This window comes from Phoca vitulina, unplaced genomic scaffold (genome assembly GCF_004348235.1).
Source record: "Phoca vitulina isolate PV1807 unplaced genomic scaffold, GSC_HSeal_1.0 scaffold8, whole genome shotgun sequence".
Lineage (NCBI taxonomy): Eukaryota > Metazoa > Chordata > Mammalia > Carnivora > Phocidae > Phoca > Phoca vitulina.
Window position 1 is genome coordinate 49,346,504 of NW_022589711.1, and position 17,656 is coordinate 49,364,159.

Here is a 17,656-nt window from a genome sequence, read left to right on the forward strand (position 1 = left end):
ACAACTTTCAGTGGGCTGGTGTTGCAAATGAGGAGGTGAGCCTGATTTTCAGAACCCTACGGTCTTTGAACTGGTGAAAGCTATTGAGAGGAAAGTAACAGTAAGGAGGAATGTCTTCTGCGGGTTTGAAAGCGTTTCCTCCACACCAAACGCCTTACTTCGCCTACCTGTCGGAATCCTGATCTTTCCAGGCTCGCTCCAAATACCAGCTCCTTCAGGAAGTAGTCTCTTAGTTAAATGGAAGATACACGCGGGAGAGATTTCCAAGTTATTAAGAGATGAAGTCAGTAAAGTGAAAGACGGATTGAATCATTAAAGCCACCCTTACTCCTCTCCCGACCTCAGTTTCTCTAAACGGAAAGGAATTGGTGGCTTAGCCTATCTCTTCCTTTGATAGTTTCTACTCCCAACCTCTTCAGATTTCTGCCAAAGCTGTAGGAGTCCTCAGACCTGCAGGCGGCGGCTCCTCCGCGTTGGCAGCTCAGCAGGGCGGGGCTGAGAAGCCCGAGAAGAGGCGGGGGCTCCGAGGGAAGCGCGGCGCTCAGCCACGTGACTTCCTTCCCAAGGAGCCTCAGCTGCTGGCCTCCCAGCAACCGGGCGCGTCCCGCCTAACGACTCCTGCGCATCCCGGTTGGTCCTCGGGGACGCTTGTGGCAAGGGGGCACCCACGGTCGCGCTGTTCATTGGCTCGAGCTACCGTCGCTCAGGTGCGTTGCCGGAGCGGCCGCAGGCGGTGCTGCCGGAAGCCCCTCCCATTGGCCGCCGGGTTCGTGGCTGGCTGGCGGAGGCTGTCACTCCCGGGCGGTTTCCCTGTGACCGGCGCTCGGCTGGAGGCGGGAGGAAGAGGGGCCGGACTGGGGCCTGACGAGCCGCCGCTGCCGCCACCGTCTTCGCGGCTGCTATGACCAGCGGGCGAGGCGCCCTCCGCAGCTCCGCGCAGCGCTAGTCGCGGCCGTGCGCCCGCCGTCGCTGTCTGGGTCCCCGGCGCAGCCGCTCCCGCGGCTCTCTCGGCTCTTCCAGCGCCGCCTTCGAGGCGAGGCGGAGGCAGGATGAAGATGACGGTGGATTTCGAAGAGTGTCTGAAGGACTCGCCCCGCTTCAGGTAACCGGCGAGGCCGCCGGGCGCCGGGCTGCGGTCACCCCGGAGCTGCCTCCCCTGGGGGTGGGGGCGCGAAAGCCGGCCCGCTGAGCGCGCCGAGGGCCCCGCAGTCCGCGTCTTCCGACGAGGCCAGCGACCGTTGTCGCAGCTCCGGACACGGCGAGGGCACTGCAGCCCCGACCGACCCTTGCTGAGGGCTGAGGCTGGGCCGGGAGGGGGACGTCGCCTCCTCATCTCGCTTCCTCGTCCTCTGCCCGGGGAGGAGTGCCCCGGAGGCCGGGAGCACCCGTCCGCTTCGAGGAACCAGGGTGCAGCCGCGTCCCCGGAGAGTCGTGCCCTTTGCGGGCGCGCGCTCTCGTCCCCCTCCTCTGGCTGCTCCTTGCCCCTTCCTTCCGCTCCTTCTTCGTTTCCACTCCCGCCCCACCCCCTCTTCGAGGAGCTTGCAGGGCACCCTCTTGCAGTTCACTTAGTTCCTCTTTGCGCTTTTCCGCTCCCCTTACCCCGGGGAGGAAGGAGTGGGGCGACCTGGGACTGCTGCTGCTTGCGTGTCCCCTGCCAGGGGGGGCGCTCAGGGAGGCGCTGGCGGTCGCTTTGCCCCCGGAGTCGCGGGTGGGAGTGCTTTGACCAACCGCATTCTGTCGACCCTGGTCGGAGACTGTCTGCTTTTCTTTCCACTTGAGCTCTCCCCGCAGTTGAGAGGCACTGGGCTGAGGGGTGAGGACTAGGAGAAACAGTGCATTTCTGTTTTGAGAACGGAAGTAGTAGGGCCCTGAAGATTGCATGTATGTTCCTCTTCCAGCAGCGTGGGCCCGGGAGGGCCCCGGATCACAGTCGGATGCTCCCGGTGGATCTGTCACATAAACTGACGTGGTGGCATTCGGATTCACAGGGGCTGGCCTCCCTCCCATGTGAGAGGCGGCAGTCCTGAGGGTGTCCAGAGTACTTGCCCTTTACTTCGGGCATCTTGGGAAACTCCTGAATTGTTTTTGGAGAATAGTTTTGATAGGTTGTATTTTACGGTGCATGTATAGGGCTGTCCTTAGGCCTTAAAATAAGAGGCCTTACGACTTGCCTTAGATAATGACATTTCTTGAAACCTTTCCCTGAGCATTGTTGTGTATTTGCCTGCTGATCTCTAGGCCAACCCTGAGTTGTAAATTCTTGCATCCTTTTCCTGGGAACTAACTGTTCTCATTCTTATCACTGATTTCCCATTCTCTTTTCACTGAAAAGCAAAGAATTGTAAAACTGAGGAACTCCTAAGAGAAAATGTAAGAACTTTTTTTTTTTTTGACTTGCTTTTTTTTGAGGAGGGTGTTAATTTTATTTGGAGCTTAGGGCTGTTGCTTGTAAAAAGCTGCATCTGGTTTGATTGCTATTGTTGATACTAGTTTTTGAAAGTTTTATGCTTGGTGTGAATTAAAAGGACCCAAAGGGGACACACATGGATTGCCTAGGACAGCTTTGCAGGGTAGAGTCCAGACTGTGTGGCAAATGAAGTAATTTTTAAAGTGTACCTCAGAAAATTCTGCTTTTTGTGAATTTTTATTTATATGACTTGGCTATTTGTTTTTTTAATGAAGTAACACAGCATTTTCCCGCTAGAGAATGTGGCTTTATATTCAATTTGTTTCACATTTTAAGTTGGATTTTTTTAAACAAGTTGAGAGAAGTGATATGGAAATACTTGTAGTCACTGGTGTTGTTCACAAACCATGTGATGTCTTTGTTTTTGAAATAAAGGAATCATTGAATATAAAAGAAGAGGGAAAGATACTGATTAAGTTATATGGAATATTATAGTGAACTTTGTTAAACTTGAATATAATATCTATTCTATTTTAATTCAGTATTAGAGATTTTTCAAAGAGTTGCTTCCAGTATTCCAATTATTGTTGGCTGCAAATTGGGAAGAGAAATTGATTCAGATAACTCCAATATCTGGTATACATTTTTGGAACTGGATTAGATTTGCAATAGAGGGAAGTATGCCAAGAAATAAAGGTCTCATCGCTCACATTCCTAATTTTTCCAGTCTTTCTATAACCCCATTACTATGTAAGTTTGTATAGCATTTGAAAAGAATATTTTAGAATTCTTTTATCCATATGCTTTATGTGTAAGAGAAACTTGACTTTTAAGAGTATCTGCATGTTGTGAATGATATATTGAAACTCTCATATTAGAATAGAAAATTTGTGAGGGGTGGGCCTATTAATTGTTTTGTTTTTGGTTTTGCTTTTTAAAAAATCTTTTTTAAAAGATTTTATTTATTTGATGGGGCGCCTGGGTGGCTCAGTTGGTTAAGCTTCTGCCTTCAGCTCAGGTCATGATCTCCGGGTCCTGGGATCAAGCCTGCATCGGGCTCTCTGCTCAGCGGGGAGTCTGCTTCTCCCTCTCATTTTCCCTCTGTGCTCTCTCTCTCAAATAAATAAAATCTTAAAAAAAAGATTTTATTTATTTGAGAGAGAGAGAAAACGAGCGGGGGGCGGGGAGGGAGAGGGAGAAGCAGGGTCCCTGCTGAGCAAGGGCCAACCCCTCCCCCCCCAGTTGGGGCTGGATCCCAGGACCCTGAGAACATGACCTGAGCCTAAGGCAGACACTTAACTGACTGAGCCACCCAGGGGCCCTGTTTTTGCTTTTTGATAGCAAGGCAGCTGCACTATTATTCCTTGTAGTGTTCTGATCTGTTGTGATGTTTTAAAACTAATTCTTACTTTTATCTTTCCTTTATAAATGAATCTTATGGCATTTAAGTCTGGCATGGGGACATAACTGCCTTGGGTGCTGTAGAATTGTTGCAGAAGGCAGATCTTGCTGAAGAAAAATTTACCAGTGTTCAAGTTCTAAACATTAATTTTCCTGCTAAGTCGGTAAGGAAAATAGGAGGGGGATTGGTTGAAATAGGGAGAGAAGGATGTTGCTATTGCAACATTGTCTTTAGTAATGCGAATAAAGCTGATGGTTACTTTTACATTCCAATGGACATTTTTTTGTTTGTTTTGTTTTTAGATTGGAAGGCACATTTCGTTGTGTAATTTTGTGTGACTAAAAATTACCTTTTTAGTTTTTTAAAAACTAAAGGTCAAAATCTTGTTCATCTAAAAATCTACAAGAAAGTACATGTGTCAAAGCATACTTTTTTTTAAATTGGAATTTTCCATTTTGACCAATATTTGTTTGAAGAAGTTTGAATTTGTTTGGACTCTAAACTGTATATGTAGTTGCTCTTTAGAATTTTATAGAATTAAAAAAAATTGTGCTTTTTCTTTATTTAAACATACTATGGTTCATGCAAGAGTGAATATTAAAAAAAAAAGTTGAATTTGCACTTTCTGAATTGTGAAACATTTTTGATCTAAGCAATGTTCAAATATAAAAATATTGGCATTAACAAGTCTTCAAAACTTTAGTCTTTACCTGATACACATTTATGTTTTATCCTTAACAGTGTTTACTGTGTACCATTCCGAAGGTTTCTCATTTGTAGATTCTGTTTCAGATATGATCCTTGTTGGAGAACTTAGGAAAAAAATCTTAAAAAAGATATTTTGGGGAGAAAGGTTTTAATGGGTGAAAGATATGACATAAGATGTAGCTATTGATGTATATCTATATTGGTTATGTTTTGCTCTTAAACTGGTGCCAATCCTGGCTGCTTTGCCACTTTACCTTCCATCTTTACATGGAAAACATAGTGGGTGAGGGATGTGGGGAAATGTGTTTTCATTCATTATAAAGTAGTTTTTATAATTATAAAAGTATTATATTATTATAATTATATAGTAGTTTTATCATGAACCAAAATATAGGAATTATAAAGAAGTTTTATCATGAACCAAGATACAGGAATCTTGGTATTCCTGATTGCAGCTTGTAATTCCTCATTTAATGTAATGTAATGTAATACCAACTTAAGTTGAAATAAGGAAGAAGAAGCTTCTATAGCTTCTATAATGTGGCAGACAGATTTCATACTAGATGCTTTTATAGCTATTCTCTCTTAACATTAAAATATATTGTGAGGTAGGAATTATCTTCATTTTTAAAATTAAAAAAAATCCCAAACCCGGTATTTTGAGAAGTTAAATTCACCTAAAAATACATTTTATTTATTTATTTGAGAGAGAGAGTAAGCGAGAGACAGAGCACGGGGAGGGGGGGGTGGGGGGGTGGGGGGGGGGGGGGGAGGGGGAAGAGGCAGAGGGAGAAGCAGAAGGGGGGGAGGGGGAAGAGGCAGAGGGAGAAGCAGACTCCCTGCCGAGCAGGGAGCCTGGGGGTTCAGGGCTTGATCCCAGAGTTGTGGGATCTTGACCTGAGCCAAAGACAGACACTTAACCTACTGAGCCACCCAGGTGCCCCTAAATTCACTTTTTTAATGGTGGGCTTTCAAATGGTGGACCTGGAAGTGAATTCACTTTTTAATGCTGTCTCTCAAGCCACAGGCTTTAGTTGCAGTAATTAAATTTGCATTAAGTCTGTTTATGGTGTTTTTTATCATACAGAAATTTAAAAACTGGTTTTTGTGTATTACCTAGAAAAGTCTCTCTTATCCCATTATTACATATAGGGTATTTTTCTATCATTTCATAATAATTTTTAGTTTCATGTAATGTGACTGGATTTTAGTTTTGAGAATCTAATTTTGTTTTCTTTCTAATGGAAGTCACTTATCCTAACACCTTTTATTGAATAATTAATCTCCCCCTTGATTTAATATTACATAGATATATACATATGTGGATATTTTTCTGGATTCTACTCTTTTTCACTAATGTATTTGTCTATTCATCAAATACCATTAATATTTTAGTTACAATACTTTTCATAATGAGTGTTTTGATATCTGGTGGGACAAATTTTCCCCCCTTTTTTTTTTTTTCAAAAAATATTTTGTCTTTGTAGTACTTTCTTCAATTTCAGAAAAGGGTATGCCTTTTTAATGTATTTTGCCCTTATTTCTTTAAAACTTTTTCTTATATAAAATTTCAGTGTTGATCCAACTATATACTGTTTACAAGAAACATACTTTGTTTTTGTTTTTTTAAACGATCATTTATTTTTACTTATTTATTTTTAAGTAATCTCCACATCCAGGGTGGGGCTTGAACTCATACAGGAAACATGCTTTACATTCAAAGACACAATAGGTTGAAAGTAAAAGGATAAAAATGATAAATCATGTAAACAGTACCCAAAAGAGAGCTGGACTGACTATACTAATATCAGCTGAAATAGACCTTAAGACAAAAATTACTAGAGATAAAGGACATTTATTGAAGGAAAAAAGAGACAGTTTAGTAATAAGAGTTGAAGACATAATACTTTCAATAATGGGTAGAACAACTAAGCAGAAGGTCAACAAGGAAATAGATGTGAACAACACTATAAACCAACAAGATAGGCACCTGGGTGGTTCAGTTGGTTAAGCATCTGCCTTTGGCTCAGGGCATGATCCCAGGGTCCTGAGATCAAGCACCATGTTGGGTTCCCTGCTCAGTGGGGAACCTGCTTCTCCCTCTCCCTCTCCCGCTCCTCCTGCTTGTGCTCTCTCCCTCAAAAAACAAAACAAACCCAACAAGATAATAATAGATACATAATAAATAATAGGTAATAGGTATAATCATAACAGATACAATCTATAGAACACGTCACACAACAAAAGTGAATTCACATTCTTCTCAAGTGCATGTGAAGCATTTTCCAGCATAGACTATATGTTAGGCTATTAAACAAGCTTCAGTAAATTTGAAAGTTTTGAAACCATGCAAAATATGTTCTTTGACCATCATGAAATGAAATTAGAAATCAATAACAGAAGAAAAATCCAAAAAATTCACAATTTATGGAAAGTAAGTAACACACTCTGAAATAACCAGTGCATCCAAGAAGAAATCATAAGGGCAATTAGGAAATACTTTCTGACCAATGAAACCAAAATCACATACCAAAACTTATGGGATGCAGCTAAAGTAGTGCCTAGAGGGACATGTATATCTTCAAACACCTGTGTTAAAATCTTCTCAAATCATGATCAAACCATCTATCTTAAGACACTAGAAAGAGGAACTAGCAAACTGATCGTAAAGCAGGAAGAGGGAGGAAATAAAAAAGACTAGAGCAGAAATAAAAAATAGAGAATGGGACAGTAGAAAAAGTCATGGAACCAAAGATTTGTTTTGCAGAAAGATCAATAAAATCGACAAATCTTTAGCTAGACTGACCAAGAAAAAAAGAAGACTCAAATTACTGGATTCAGGAATGAAAGGGAGGACATTGGGATTGTCCTACAGAAATACAAAGGGTTATAAGAGAATACTGTGAATAATTATATGAGAATAAGCTAGATGAAATGGATATATTCCTAGGAAGATGCAATCTATTGAAACCAACTCAAGAAGAAATAGAAAACCTGAATAGACCAAAAAAAAAAAAAAAAAAGACGAAATCAGAGAGTGAGACAAACCATAAGAGACCCTTAATCATAGGAAACAAACTGAGGGTTGCTGAAGGGGAGGAGAGTGGGGGGCTGGGGTAACTGGGTGGTGGACATTGAGGAGGGAACGTGATGTAATGAGCACCGGATGTTATATGAGACTGCTGAATCACTGAACTCTACCTCTGAAACTAATAATACACAATATGTTAATTAATTGAATTTAAATTAAAAAAAATTTTAAAAGGAAAAAAATATGTCATCAGGGGTGTCATATCCTATCATATTGATAAACTCTTAATTTTTCAGTTGATTGTCTACTTATAAAATCTAAGTCTTTTTGAAATTGTTGTCCCTGGATCACATGAATCAGAATGAGATATTTGAAAAAAAAAATAACTAAAGCTCCTTAAAAGCTATAAAAAACTATAAAAGAATTGTTCTTAAAGATGCTTATAGCAATTGAGAAATCACTGGAGTAAGTGTGTTTTTCTAAGATAGGTTTTGAAGTGCATGCTTATTTGGAGATAAATGATCTTAAAATTTTTATCAGTGGTTACTTTGTTTTTTAAAGATTTATTTAAAAAAAGATTTATTTACTCCTGGGTGGCTCAGTCATTAAGCATCTGCCTTTGGCTCAGGTCATGATCCCAGGGTCCTGGAATCGAGCCCCGTATCGGGCTCCCTGCTCAGCAGGAAACCTGCTTCTCCCTCTCCCACTCCCCCTGCTTGTGTTCCCTCTCTCACCGTGTCTCTCTCTGTCAAATAAATAAATAAAATCTTAAAAAAAAAAAAAAAAAAGATTTACTTTGGGGGGGGTGCAGGGGGAGAGGGAGCAAGAGAATCTCAAGCAGACTCCCTGTTCAGTGAGGAGCCTGATGTGGGGCTCGATCCCACAACGAAGAGATCATGACCTGAGCTGAAACCTAGAGTCAGATGCTCAACTGACTAAGCCATCCAGGCACCCCTCAAAAGTTACTTTAAATCGTGTCCTAGTTTATCTGTTCTTCTGTAACAAATCAATCTAAAACTTAGTTACTTGAAATAATTATTTAAAAAAAATAGCCATTTTATTTTGCTCAAGGTTTGTAGGTCAGGAGTTTGGAATGGTTTTGGCTGGATGGTTCATCTGTGATCATGTTCTGAAAGCTGGGTGGCAGAGGCTGTTAGATCCACTTTCACATCTGATGCTCTGGCTCTTCTTGGTCTTTCTGTCTTCTCTTTACATGGCATTTCATCCTTCAGAGCTTTTCCTGTGGTCAGGCTTCTCACAGCATGTTAGTGTTAGGGTAATTGCACTTACATGGCCACTCATTTTTTGTTTATTTTTTTTAGTAATCTCTACACCCAGTGTGGGGCTGGAACTCACAACCTTGAGATCAAGAGTAGCATGCTTTTCCTACTAACCCAGGCAGGTGCCCCTTGGCAGCTTATTTTTAAAAGATAGGAAGTTGAAGCTAGCAGGCCAGTTAAAGGCTAAGTTTGGAAGAGACACATCATTTCTATCATGTTCTTTTAGAGTAGTCACAGGGGTCACCCGGATTCAAGGGAGTAGAGAAATAGACTTTATATCTTGCTGGGGGAATGGCAAGGTCATGTTGCAGATGACCCAGTGTGGCCATCTTTGGAAAATACAGTCTGCTGCACATTGTGTCCAAAAGTGTCTTGGAAATCATTATGAGGAAAATTAAGATGCAATGAGATACATGTAAAGCTAAAGCAAGCAGATTTTTCTGTCAGACTTCAATTTTAAGAGTTCCCACTACTGGGAAAGTTTAGGGAAACAGTCCTCATACTGTTGGAAAGAGTGTAGTTTGGTAGAGCTTTTTCAAAGGACAAAGTAGTAAAATATCTCAGAACTTAAAAATACATACTTTGCTTCAGAGTTTTTATATCTAGGAATTTCTTCTCAGGAATAATAAGAAAAATGTGCAAAATTATATGAACAAGGATATTTATCAGATTGTTTATATATAGAAAAGATTGTGCAAGTAGAATGTTTGCATCCCCACTAACAGTGCACAAGGGTTCCTTTCTCTTCCACATCCTCACCAACACTTGTTTCTTGTGTTTTTGATTTTAGCTATTCTGACAGGTGTGAGGTGATACTGTGGTTTCGATTTGCATTTCCCTGATAATGAGTGATATTGAGCATCTTTTCATGTGTCTGTTGGTCATCTGTATGTCTTCTTTGGAGAAATGTCTGTTCATGTCTTCTACCCATTTTTAATTGGATTATTTGGGTTTTTGATGTTGAGTTGTATAAGTTCTTTATATATTTGGGATACTAACCCTTTATCGGGTATGTCATTTGAAAATATCTTCTCCCATTCTGTAAGTTATCTTTTAGTTTTGTTGGTTGTTTCCTTTGCTGTGCAGAAGCTTTTTACATTGATGTAGTCCCAGTAGTTTATTTTTGCTTGTGTTTCCCTTGCTTCAGGAGACATGTCTAGAAAAATGCTGCTATGGCCAGTATCAGAGAAATTACTGCCTGTGCTCTCCTCTAGGATTTTTATGGTTTCAGGTGTCAGATTTAGGTCCTTACTCTACTCTGAGTTTATTTTTGTGTGTGGTATAAGAAAGTGGTCCAGTTTCATTCTTTTGCATGTAGCTGTTCAGTTTTCCCAGCACCATTTGTTGAGGAGACCGTCTTTTTCCCCATTGCATCTTCTTGCTTCCTTTGTCAAAGGTTAATTGACCGTATACTTGTGGGTTTACTTCTGGGATTTCTATTCTTTTCCATTGATCTATATGTCTATTTTTGTGCCAGTATCATGCTGTTTTGATTATTATAGCTTTGTAATATAACTTGAAATCTGGGATTGTGATACCTCCAGTTTTGTTTTTCTTTTTCAAGATTGTTTTGGCTATTCGAGGTCTTTTGTGTTTCCATACAAATTTTAGGATTGTTCGTTTTAGTTGTGTGAAAAGTGCTCTTGGTACTTTGATAGAGATTCCATGGGATCTATAGATTGCTTTGGGTGGTATGGATAAATTTAACAATATTTGTTCTCTTTTAATCCATGAGCATGGAATATCTTTCCATTTGTTTGTGTCATCTTTAATTCATCAATGTCTATTATAGTTTTCAGAGTTCAAGTCTTTCACCTCTTTGCTTAAGTTTATTCCTAGGGATTTTATTATTTTTGGTGCAGTTGTTTATGGGATTATTTTCTTAATTTCTGCTGCGTCATTATTAGTGTATAGAAATGGAACTGATTTCTGTACATTGATTTTTGTGTCCTGCAACCTTACTGAATTCATTTATTCTCATAGTTTTTTGGTGGTGTTTAGGTTTTTCTATATACAGTATCATGTCATCTGCACATAGTGAAAGTTTTACTTCTTTCTTACCAAATTGGATGTCTTTTATTTCTTTTTCTTTTTTTTTAAGAAAGAGAACAAGAGAGCAAGTGGGGGAGGAGCAGAAGGAGAGGGAGAGAGAGCTCCGCCCCCCAGTTTGGAGACTCTTGCAGGGCTCAATCTCACGCTCTGAGATCATTACCTGAGCCAAAATCAGGAGTCAGACGCTCAACCGACTGAGCCACCCAGTTGCCCTTATTCCTTGTCTGATTGCTGCGGCTAGGACTTCCAGTACTATGTTGAATAAAAGTGGTGAGAGTGGACATCCTTGTCTTCCTGATCTTGGGGGAAACTCTGTCAATTTTTCCCTGTTGAGTATGATGTTAGTTATGGGTTTGTTATATATGGGCTTTATTATGTTGAGATATGTTCCCTCTAAACCTACTTTGTTGAGGGTTTTTATCATGAATAGATATTGTATTTTGTCAAATGCTTTTTCTGCATCTATTGAAATGATCATATGGTTTTCATCATTTCTCTTATTGATGTGATGTATCATGTTGATTGATTTGTGAATATCAAACACCCCCACAGCTTTTTATTTAAGAATTATTCAAAATTGGGACGCCTAGGTGGCTGAGTCATTAAGCGTCTGTTCAGGTCATGATCCTGGGGTCCTGAGATTGAGCCCTGCATTGGGCTCCCTGCTCAGCAGTAAGCCTGCTTCTCCCTCTCTCACTCCCCCCTGCTTGTGTTCCCTCTCTCGCTGTCTCTCTCTCTCTGTCAAATAAATAAATAAATAAAATCTTTTTAAAAAAATAAAAATTATTCAAACTTAAGAGTTGAAGGGATCATACAGTGAACATCAATCTAACCTTCATCTAGATTCATCAGTTGTTAATATTTTGGCATATTTGTTTGCTCTGTCTTACACACACACATACATGTATATATACATAGCACGTACATTTTTTTAAATCATTTGAAAGTTTGGCACGCATCTCCTAAAAATAAGGACATTCTGCACCATAGCCACATTTATAACACTAATAGTAATTACATGTTCAGATTATCCCAACTGTACCAATAATGCCTTGTATAAGTAATTTTTTTTCCCTAGCATCTAATCAAGGTTTATGCAGTGGGTTGGTTTTTCATTACCTGTAGCTGACTATACATTTTTGATTCTTTTAATCCATCATCTTTCACTGGGATGAATTAACCATTAAGAAAGTACTGGATTGTTATGGAGCTAGGAGAGATCTTAGTCATCTCTGAGGCCTTGATTTGGGTGAGGGCCAAATCATGCAAGATTTTCTATCATGTTAAAGACTTTGGTGGATCATCATAGAAACAGTGGGAAGCTCTTAAAAGACATGTAACATGTTCAAATTTGGATAGTATATATAACATTAACTTTTGAGGCAAAATATTTTAGTATATCACAATTTGGTACAAAATGAGATAGCCTTGAACAAAAGTGTAAAAAAATACATTTTTGAGACAATCTGGGAAAGTCAGACATGAAATGGGTATGAGATATTTGAAGGAATTATTGTTACGTGTAATAATGATAAAGAGAGCCCATTAAAAATTTCTTATCTGTTAAAGATCAATAAAGTACAACATCTGGGATTTGCTTTAAAGTACGTCAACAGGAAAGGGATAGGACTATAAGAAATAAGAATAGCCTTGTTTCAGTTGTTGAAACTAGGTGATGGGTATGTGTGTATTATTTGTTTCATAAGAGGTTAAAAAGTCATAACCACCAACATTTCATTTTTTGAATTGAAAAATGAACTAGAAGGGTTAATTTGCATGTGAAAGGTGTCTGGTATTGTAAACTTTTTTTACTTTCCAGAGGCGTTCTTCTTCTTCTTCTTTTTTTTTTTTTTTAAAGATTTTATTTATTTGAGAGAGAGAATGAGAGAGAGAGAGCACATGAGAGGGCGGAGGGTCAGAGGGAGAAGCAGACTCCCTGCAGAGCAGGGAGCCCGATGTGGGACTCGATCCGGGGACTCCAGGATCATGACCTTAGCCGAAGGCAGTCGCTTAACCAACTGAGCCACCCAGGTGCCCTTCTTTTTCTTTTTAAATTATGTTATGTTAATCACCATACATTACACCATTAGTTTTTGATGTAGTGTTCCATGATTCATTGTTTGCGTATAACACCCAGTGCTCCATTCAGTACGTGCCCTCTTTAATACCCATCACCAGGCTAACCCATCCCCCCACCCCCTCCCCTCTAGAACCCTCAGTTTGTTTCTCAGAGTCCATAGTCTCTCATGGTTCGTCTCCCTCTCCGAAGGGGAGTTCTTTATATATAGTGTGAAGATATGTATCAAAGAAACTTCTTTGTTTTTTTTTTTTAAGTTTTTTTTTTAAGATTTTATTTTTTTGTTTATTTGAGAGAAAAAGTGAGAGAGAGAGAGAGAGAGAGAGAGAGCACTAGCAGGGGAGAGGGAGAGGGAGGGGAAGTAGGCTCCCTGCCAGCAAGGAGCCAGATGCTGGGCTCGATCTCAGGACCCTGGGATCATGACCCAAGCTGAAGGCAGATGCTTGACTGACTGAGCCACCCAGGTGCCCCCCCCCTTTTTTAAAGAAACTTATTTCTAAATATTAGCCTAGAAAAAGAATTAGCAAAAATCATATGTTCCTGAATCTCTTGAGAATAATCCAGCATTTTAGGATATTAAGAAATAATCTTGTTCTTACAGTATTTATTTAAAAACTGCCATCTTTTAAGTATGGCAGAAGGCTAGCTATGACAATAGAAAAATTCTGTACATATTACAGAATTTTAATTCAAACCACCATTCACAGTTGCAGAATGCTGTTGTGGAGATTTCTTGCTTATCAATCAGCTATTGTGTAAATTATGTGTAATCTTCCCTATGAATACAGCATTAATGCATTATTAGTACCCCTTTACTATGATTCCAAGAGATATAAACAATGGCATCTCTTTTGATTTGAATCCAGCAGCTGCATTCTGGTCACAGGTGCTGGTAGTAGTCATTGAAGTAAAAATATGACAATGTTAGAAGGTAGCATTTGATTCTAAGAAAGTTAACAGATGACTTAGTTCAAGGTCTTTGTCCTCTGTATTAAGAATGTTTTCTTTTTCTTTTTCTTTCAATGTTTCATTGATAATTTGGGAAGCCACCCGTGTAGTCAGATAAGCAGTTTTTAACCAGAGGTGCACATCAGAATGACCTGGGAAGCTTTTTCCACAGTACCTTTGCTTGGACTCATATCCAGACCTACTGAATCAGAACTTTGGGGGCAGTGGTAGTTTGAAAAGCCTTTTTAGGTGATTGGATCTGAACCTTTACTCAAGGTCTACTGCTCTAACAGTGTCAGAATTCTTCTTTAATGTATGTAAATAGATAAAGCATAGTGATTGTCAGTCTTCTTGTTTTTTATTTTTTAAGATTTTATTTCTAAGTAATCTCTACACCCATCATGGGGCTCGATCTTTTTTTTTTTTTTTTTTAATTTATTCGAGACAGAATGAGAGAGAGAGAGCGCACATGAGAGCGGGGAGGGTCAGAGGGAGAAGCAGGCTCCCTGCCGAGCAGGGAGCCCGATGCGGGACTCGATCCAGGGACTCCAGGATCATGACCTGAGCCGAAGGCAGTCGCTTAACCAACTGAGCCACCCAGGCGCCCCATGGGGCTCGATCTTACAACCTCAAGATCAGGAGTTGCATACTCTACTGACTGAGCCAGCCAGGCACCCCTCTCCTTGGTTTTTAAACCTAATACTTTTAGGCAAGGCAGTTTTCCCAACTGGCTATCTATAACCCCATTCCTCCTTATTCTGTTTCTCTGGAACAAGTAAATCATTTACAATTGCAATGGAGAGCCACTAAAGTGTTTTTACCAGGCAAGTGATGTGATAACATTAATATCCCAGTCATTAGTAACAGAAGTATTGTGTCATACCTCAGATCCATCTCCATAACCCCCATCATAGACAACCTCATTATATGACTTTGCTAGATAACCTGTTCCTGCCCAACCCAGTGCTACCAGGTATTGTTATTGTAGTGTATTAATAATATTTCCTAAGATACCTCTTTCATCATTTTTACTTTTATACGCAAAAATTCTCTGTCTTTACATTGCCTTTGAGGTATACTTTGCTAATAAGGCTTTTTTTACTTCCTCCTTTGTCTTCTAATTTTTTGTGTGTGTGTCACCTAAACATTGCCATGGCACTTCAAACTTTTACATGCAATGCTCTTTTCATTCTTCTGTCTTAAATTCGGAAGCTTTATTTTTTTGTACAAGTTTTAGTTTTTTGTACAGTTTATATTAGAAAAATAATACAATACAAACATTTAAAATAAACTCATACTGCCAGCAACTTAGTGTTTATGTTTTCAGACATTTTGCTTTGTTTATGCTAACATATATATTTTTCTTGCATGAATGACATCAGATCCTATTCAGTCTGCTGCACCTTGCCTTTTTTCACTTAACAATAATATCCATATTTCTTTGTCAGGACATAGAGATCTGCCTTACTCTTTAAATGGCTGCATACTCGCCTGGGTGGCTCAGATGGTTAAATGGCTGCATACTCTTTAAATGACAGTGTACTAGGGCGCCTGGGTGGCTCAGTTGGTTAAGCGACTGCCTTCGGCTCAGGTCATGATCCTGGAGTCCCTGGATCGAGTCCCGCATCGGGCTCCCTGCTCGGTAGGGAGTCTGCTTCTCCCTCTGACCCTCCCACCTCTCATGTGCTTGCTCTCTCTCATTCTCTCTCTCTCAAATAAATAAATAAAAAATCTTTAAAAAAAAAAAAATGACAGTGTACTAATTATTGAATAATAATTTGAATAACTAGTTGCCTGATGGGTTTTTCATTTTTAGTTGTTTTTATTTATTTTTTAAGAGCTTCCTTTCGTACTCCTAGTATATTTGCCTTGTTGCATCTGTAGCATAAATACCTAAAAAGGATCATAATTGGGTCAAAGAGAATATACACCTAAAATTTTAGAAAATATTGTTAAATTTTGCTTCAATAAGAGAAGAAAAATGAGGGAGGACTAGTCGAACCAAATAGTGCTTTCTTGCTTTTCTGTGTGTGTATGTGTATCATCTTAAAAAAGTAACTTTTTATTTTTAAATAAATAGGGTTTTAGATCAGGAATGGATGTTTAATTTTGTTTAATGCCTTTTTATCATTTGAGACTGGCTTAGTCAGTTTGGACTGCCATATCAGAATACCAGAGACTGAGTGGCTTAAGCAGCAAACATTTATTTCTCACAGTTCTGGAGGCTGGAAGTCCAAGATCAACGTGTCAGCATGGTTGGGTTCTTGATGAGGGCCTTCTTCCTGGTGTAAAGAGAGAGCTGTGGTCCCTTCATCTCCTTATAAGGGAACTAATTCTGTCATGGGAGCTCCACCCTCGTGACATAGTATAACTCTACCTCCCAAAGGTCCTACCTCCAAATATGATCACTTTGGAGATTAGAGTTTGAACATACGAATTTTGGAGGAATACAGATGTTCAGTCTATAGTAGAATCATTTTGCTTTTCTTTGACTTATTACCATAGTAAATTAAATTAATAGATTTCCTAATATTTAAATATTATTACAGTCATAAATAATCTTCTTTTCGTTATAATTTTTAAAAACATAGGATATTATTTGTTAATATTTTATTTGTAATTTTGCATTGATATTCATAAGTTATAATGAGCAATTGTTCTGTCTTAGGTTTTGGTAATAATGTTATACTGACTTTTTTAAGATTTTTTTAATTTATTTGACAGAGAGAGAGAGAGAGAGAGCGAGAGCAAGAAGGGGGAGTGGCAGGGAGAGAGAGAGGGAGAGGGAGAAGCAGGTTCCCTGTTGAGCAAGGAGCCTGATGCGGGACTCGATCCCAGGACCCTGGGATCATGACCTGAGCCAAAGGCAGACACTTAACCGACTGAGCTACCCATGTGTCCCTTTATTTATTTGAGAGAGAGAGAGAGAGAGAGAGAGCAAGGGGAGGGGCAGAGGGAGAGGGGGAGAGAGATCCCAAGCCGACTCTGCTGATCATGGAGCCCAACATGGGGCTCAATCCTATGACTCCAAGATCACAACCTGAGCTGAAACCAAGAGTCAGCCACCTAACCAACTGAGCCACCCAGGTGCCCCATACTGGCCTTTTATTTATTTATTTTATTTTGTATTCTTTTTTTTTTAAGATTTTATTTTATTTGACAGAGATAGCGAGAGAAGGAACACAAGCAGGGGGGAGTGGGAGAGAGAGAAGTAGGCTCCCCTGATGTGGGGCTCGATCCCAGAACCCTGGGATCATGACCTGAGCAGGGAGCCCAATGCAGGGCTCAATCCCAGGACCCTGGGATCATGACCTGAGCTGAAGGCAGATGCCCAATGACTGAGCCACCCAGGCACCCACTATAAAATGGACAAACCCAAAAAACCAAATGCCTAAGTCTTTCTTCATGCTGTGGTGTAATTTGATTTTGAAATGATTTGTTCTTCAAGTTGTTATATAATTACATAATTCACCTACATAAGACCTTTCTGACTGCCACTTTTTGGTAATTTGTCTTACCCAAAAGTATCTGTTATGGGTTAAATTGTGTTCTCCCAAAAGATATGTTGAAGTACTAATCTCTGGTATCTCAGAAGACCTTATTTGGAAATCAAAACCATGATGAGCTATATCACCTCACACCTGTCAGAATGGCTAAAATCAAAAACACAAGAAACAAGTGTTGGCGAGGATGTGGAAGAAAAAGGAACACTTGTGCACTGTTGGTGGGGATGTGAACATTCTACTTGCAC

At 39.9% G+C, this 17,656-nt stretch overlaps 1 protein-coding gene across 2 annotated transcripts in view; it reads left to right on the top strand.

Annotated features, from left to right (window-relative positions):
• Window positions 1-759: 759 nt before the first annotated feature.
• Window positions 760-17,656, top strand: part of ACAP2 (ArfGAP with coiled-coil, ankyrin repeat and PH domains 2) — a 137,028-nt gene continuing 120,131 nt past the window's right edge. For both annotated transcript variants that reach the window (XM_032406873.1, XM_032406879.1), the window contains exon 1: window positions 760-1,102. In XM_032406873.1, the coding sequence (XP_032262764.1) occupies window positions 1,050-1,102 (53 nt within the window). In that variant the 5' untranslated portion in view covers window positions 760-1,049. The remainder of the gene's footprint in view (window positions 1,103-17,656) is intronic.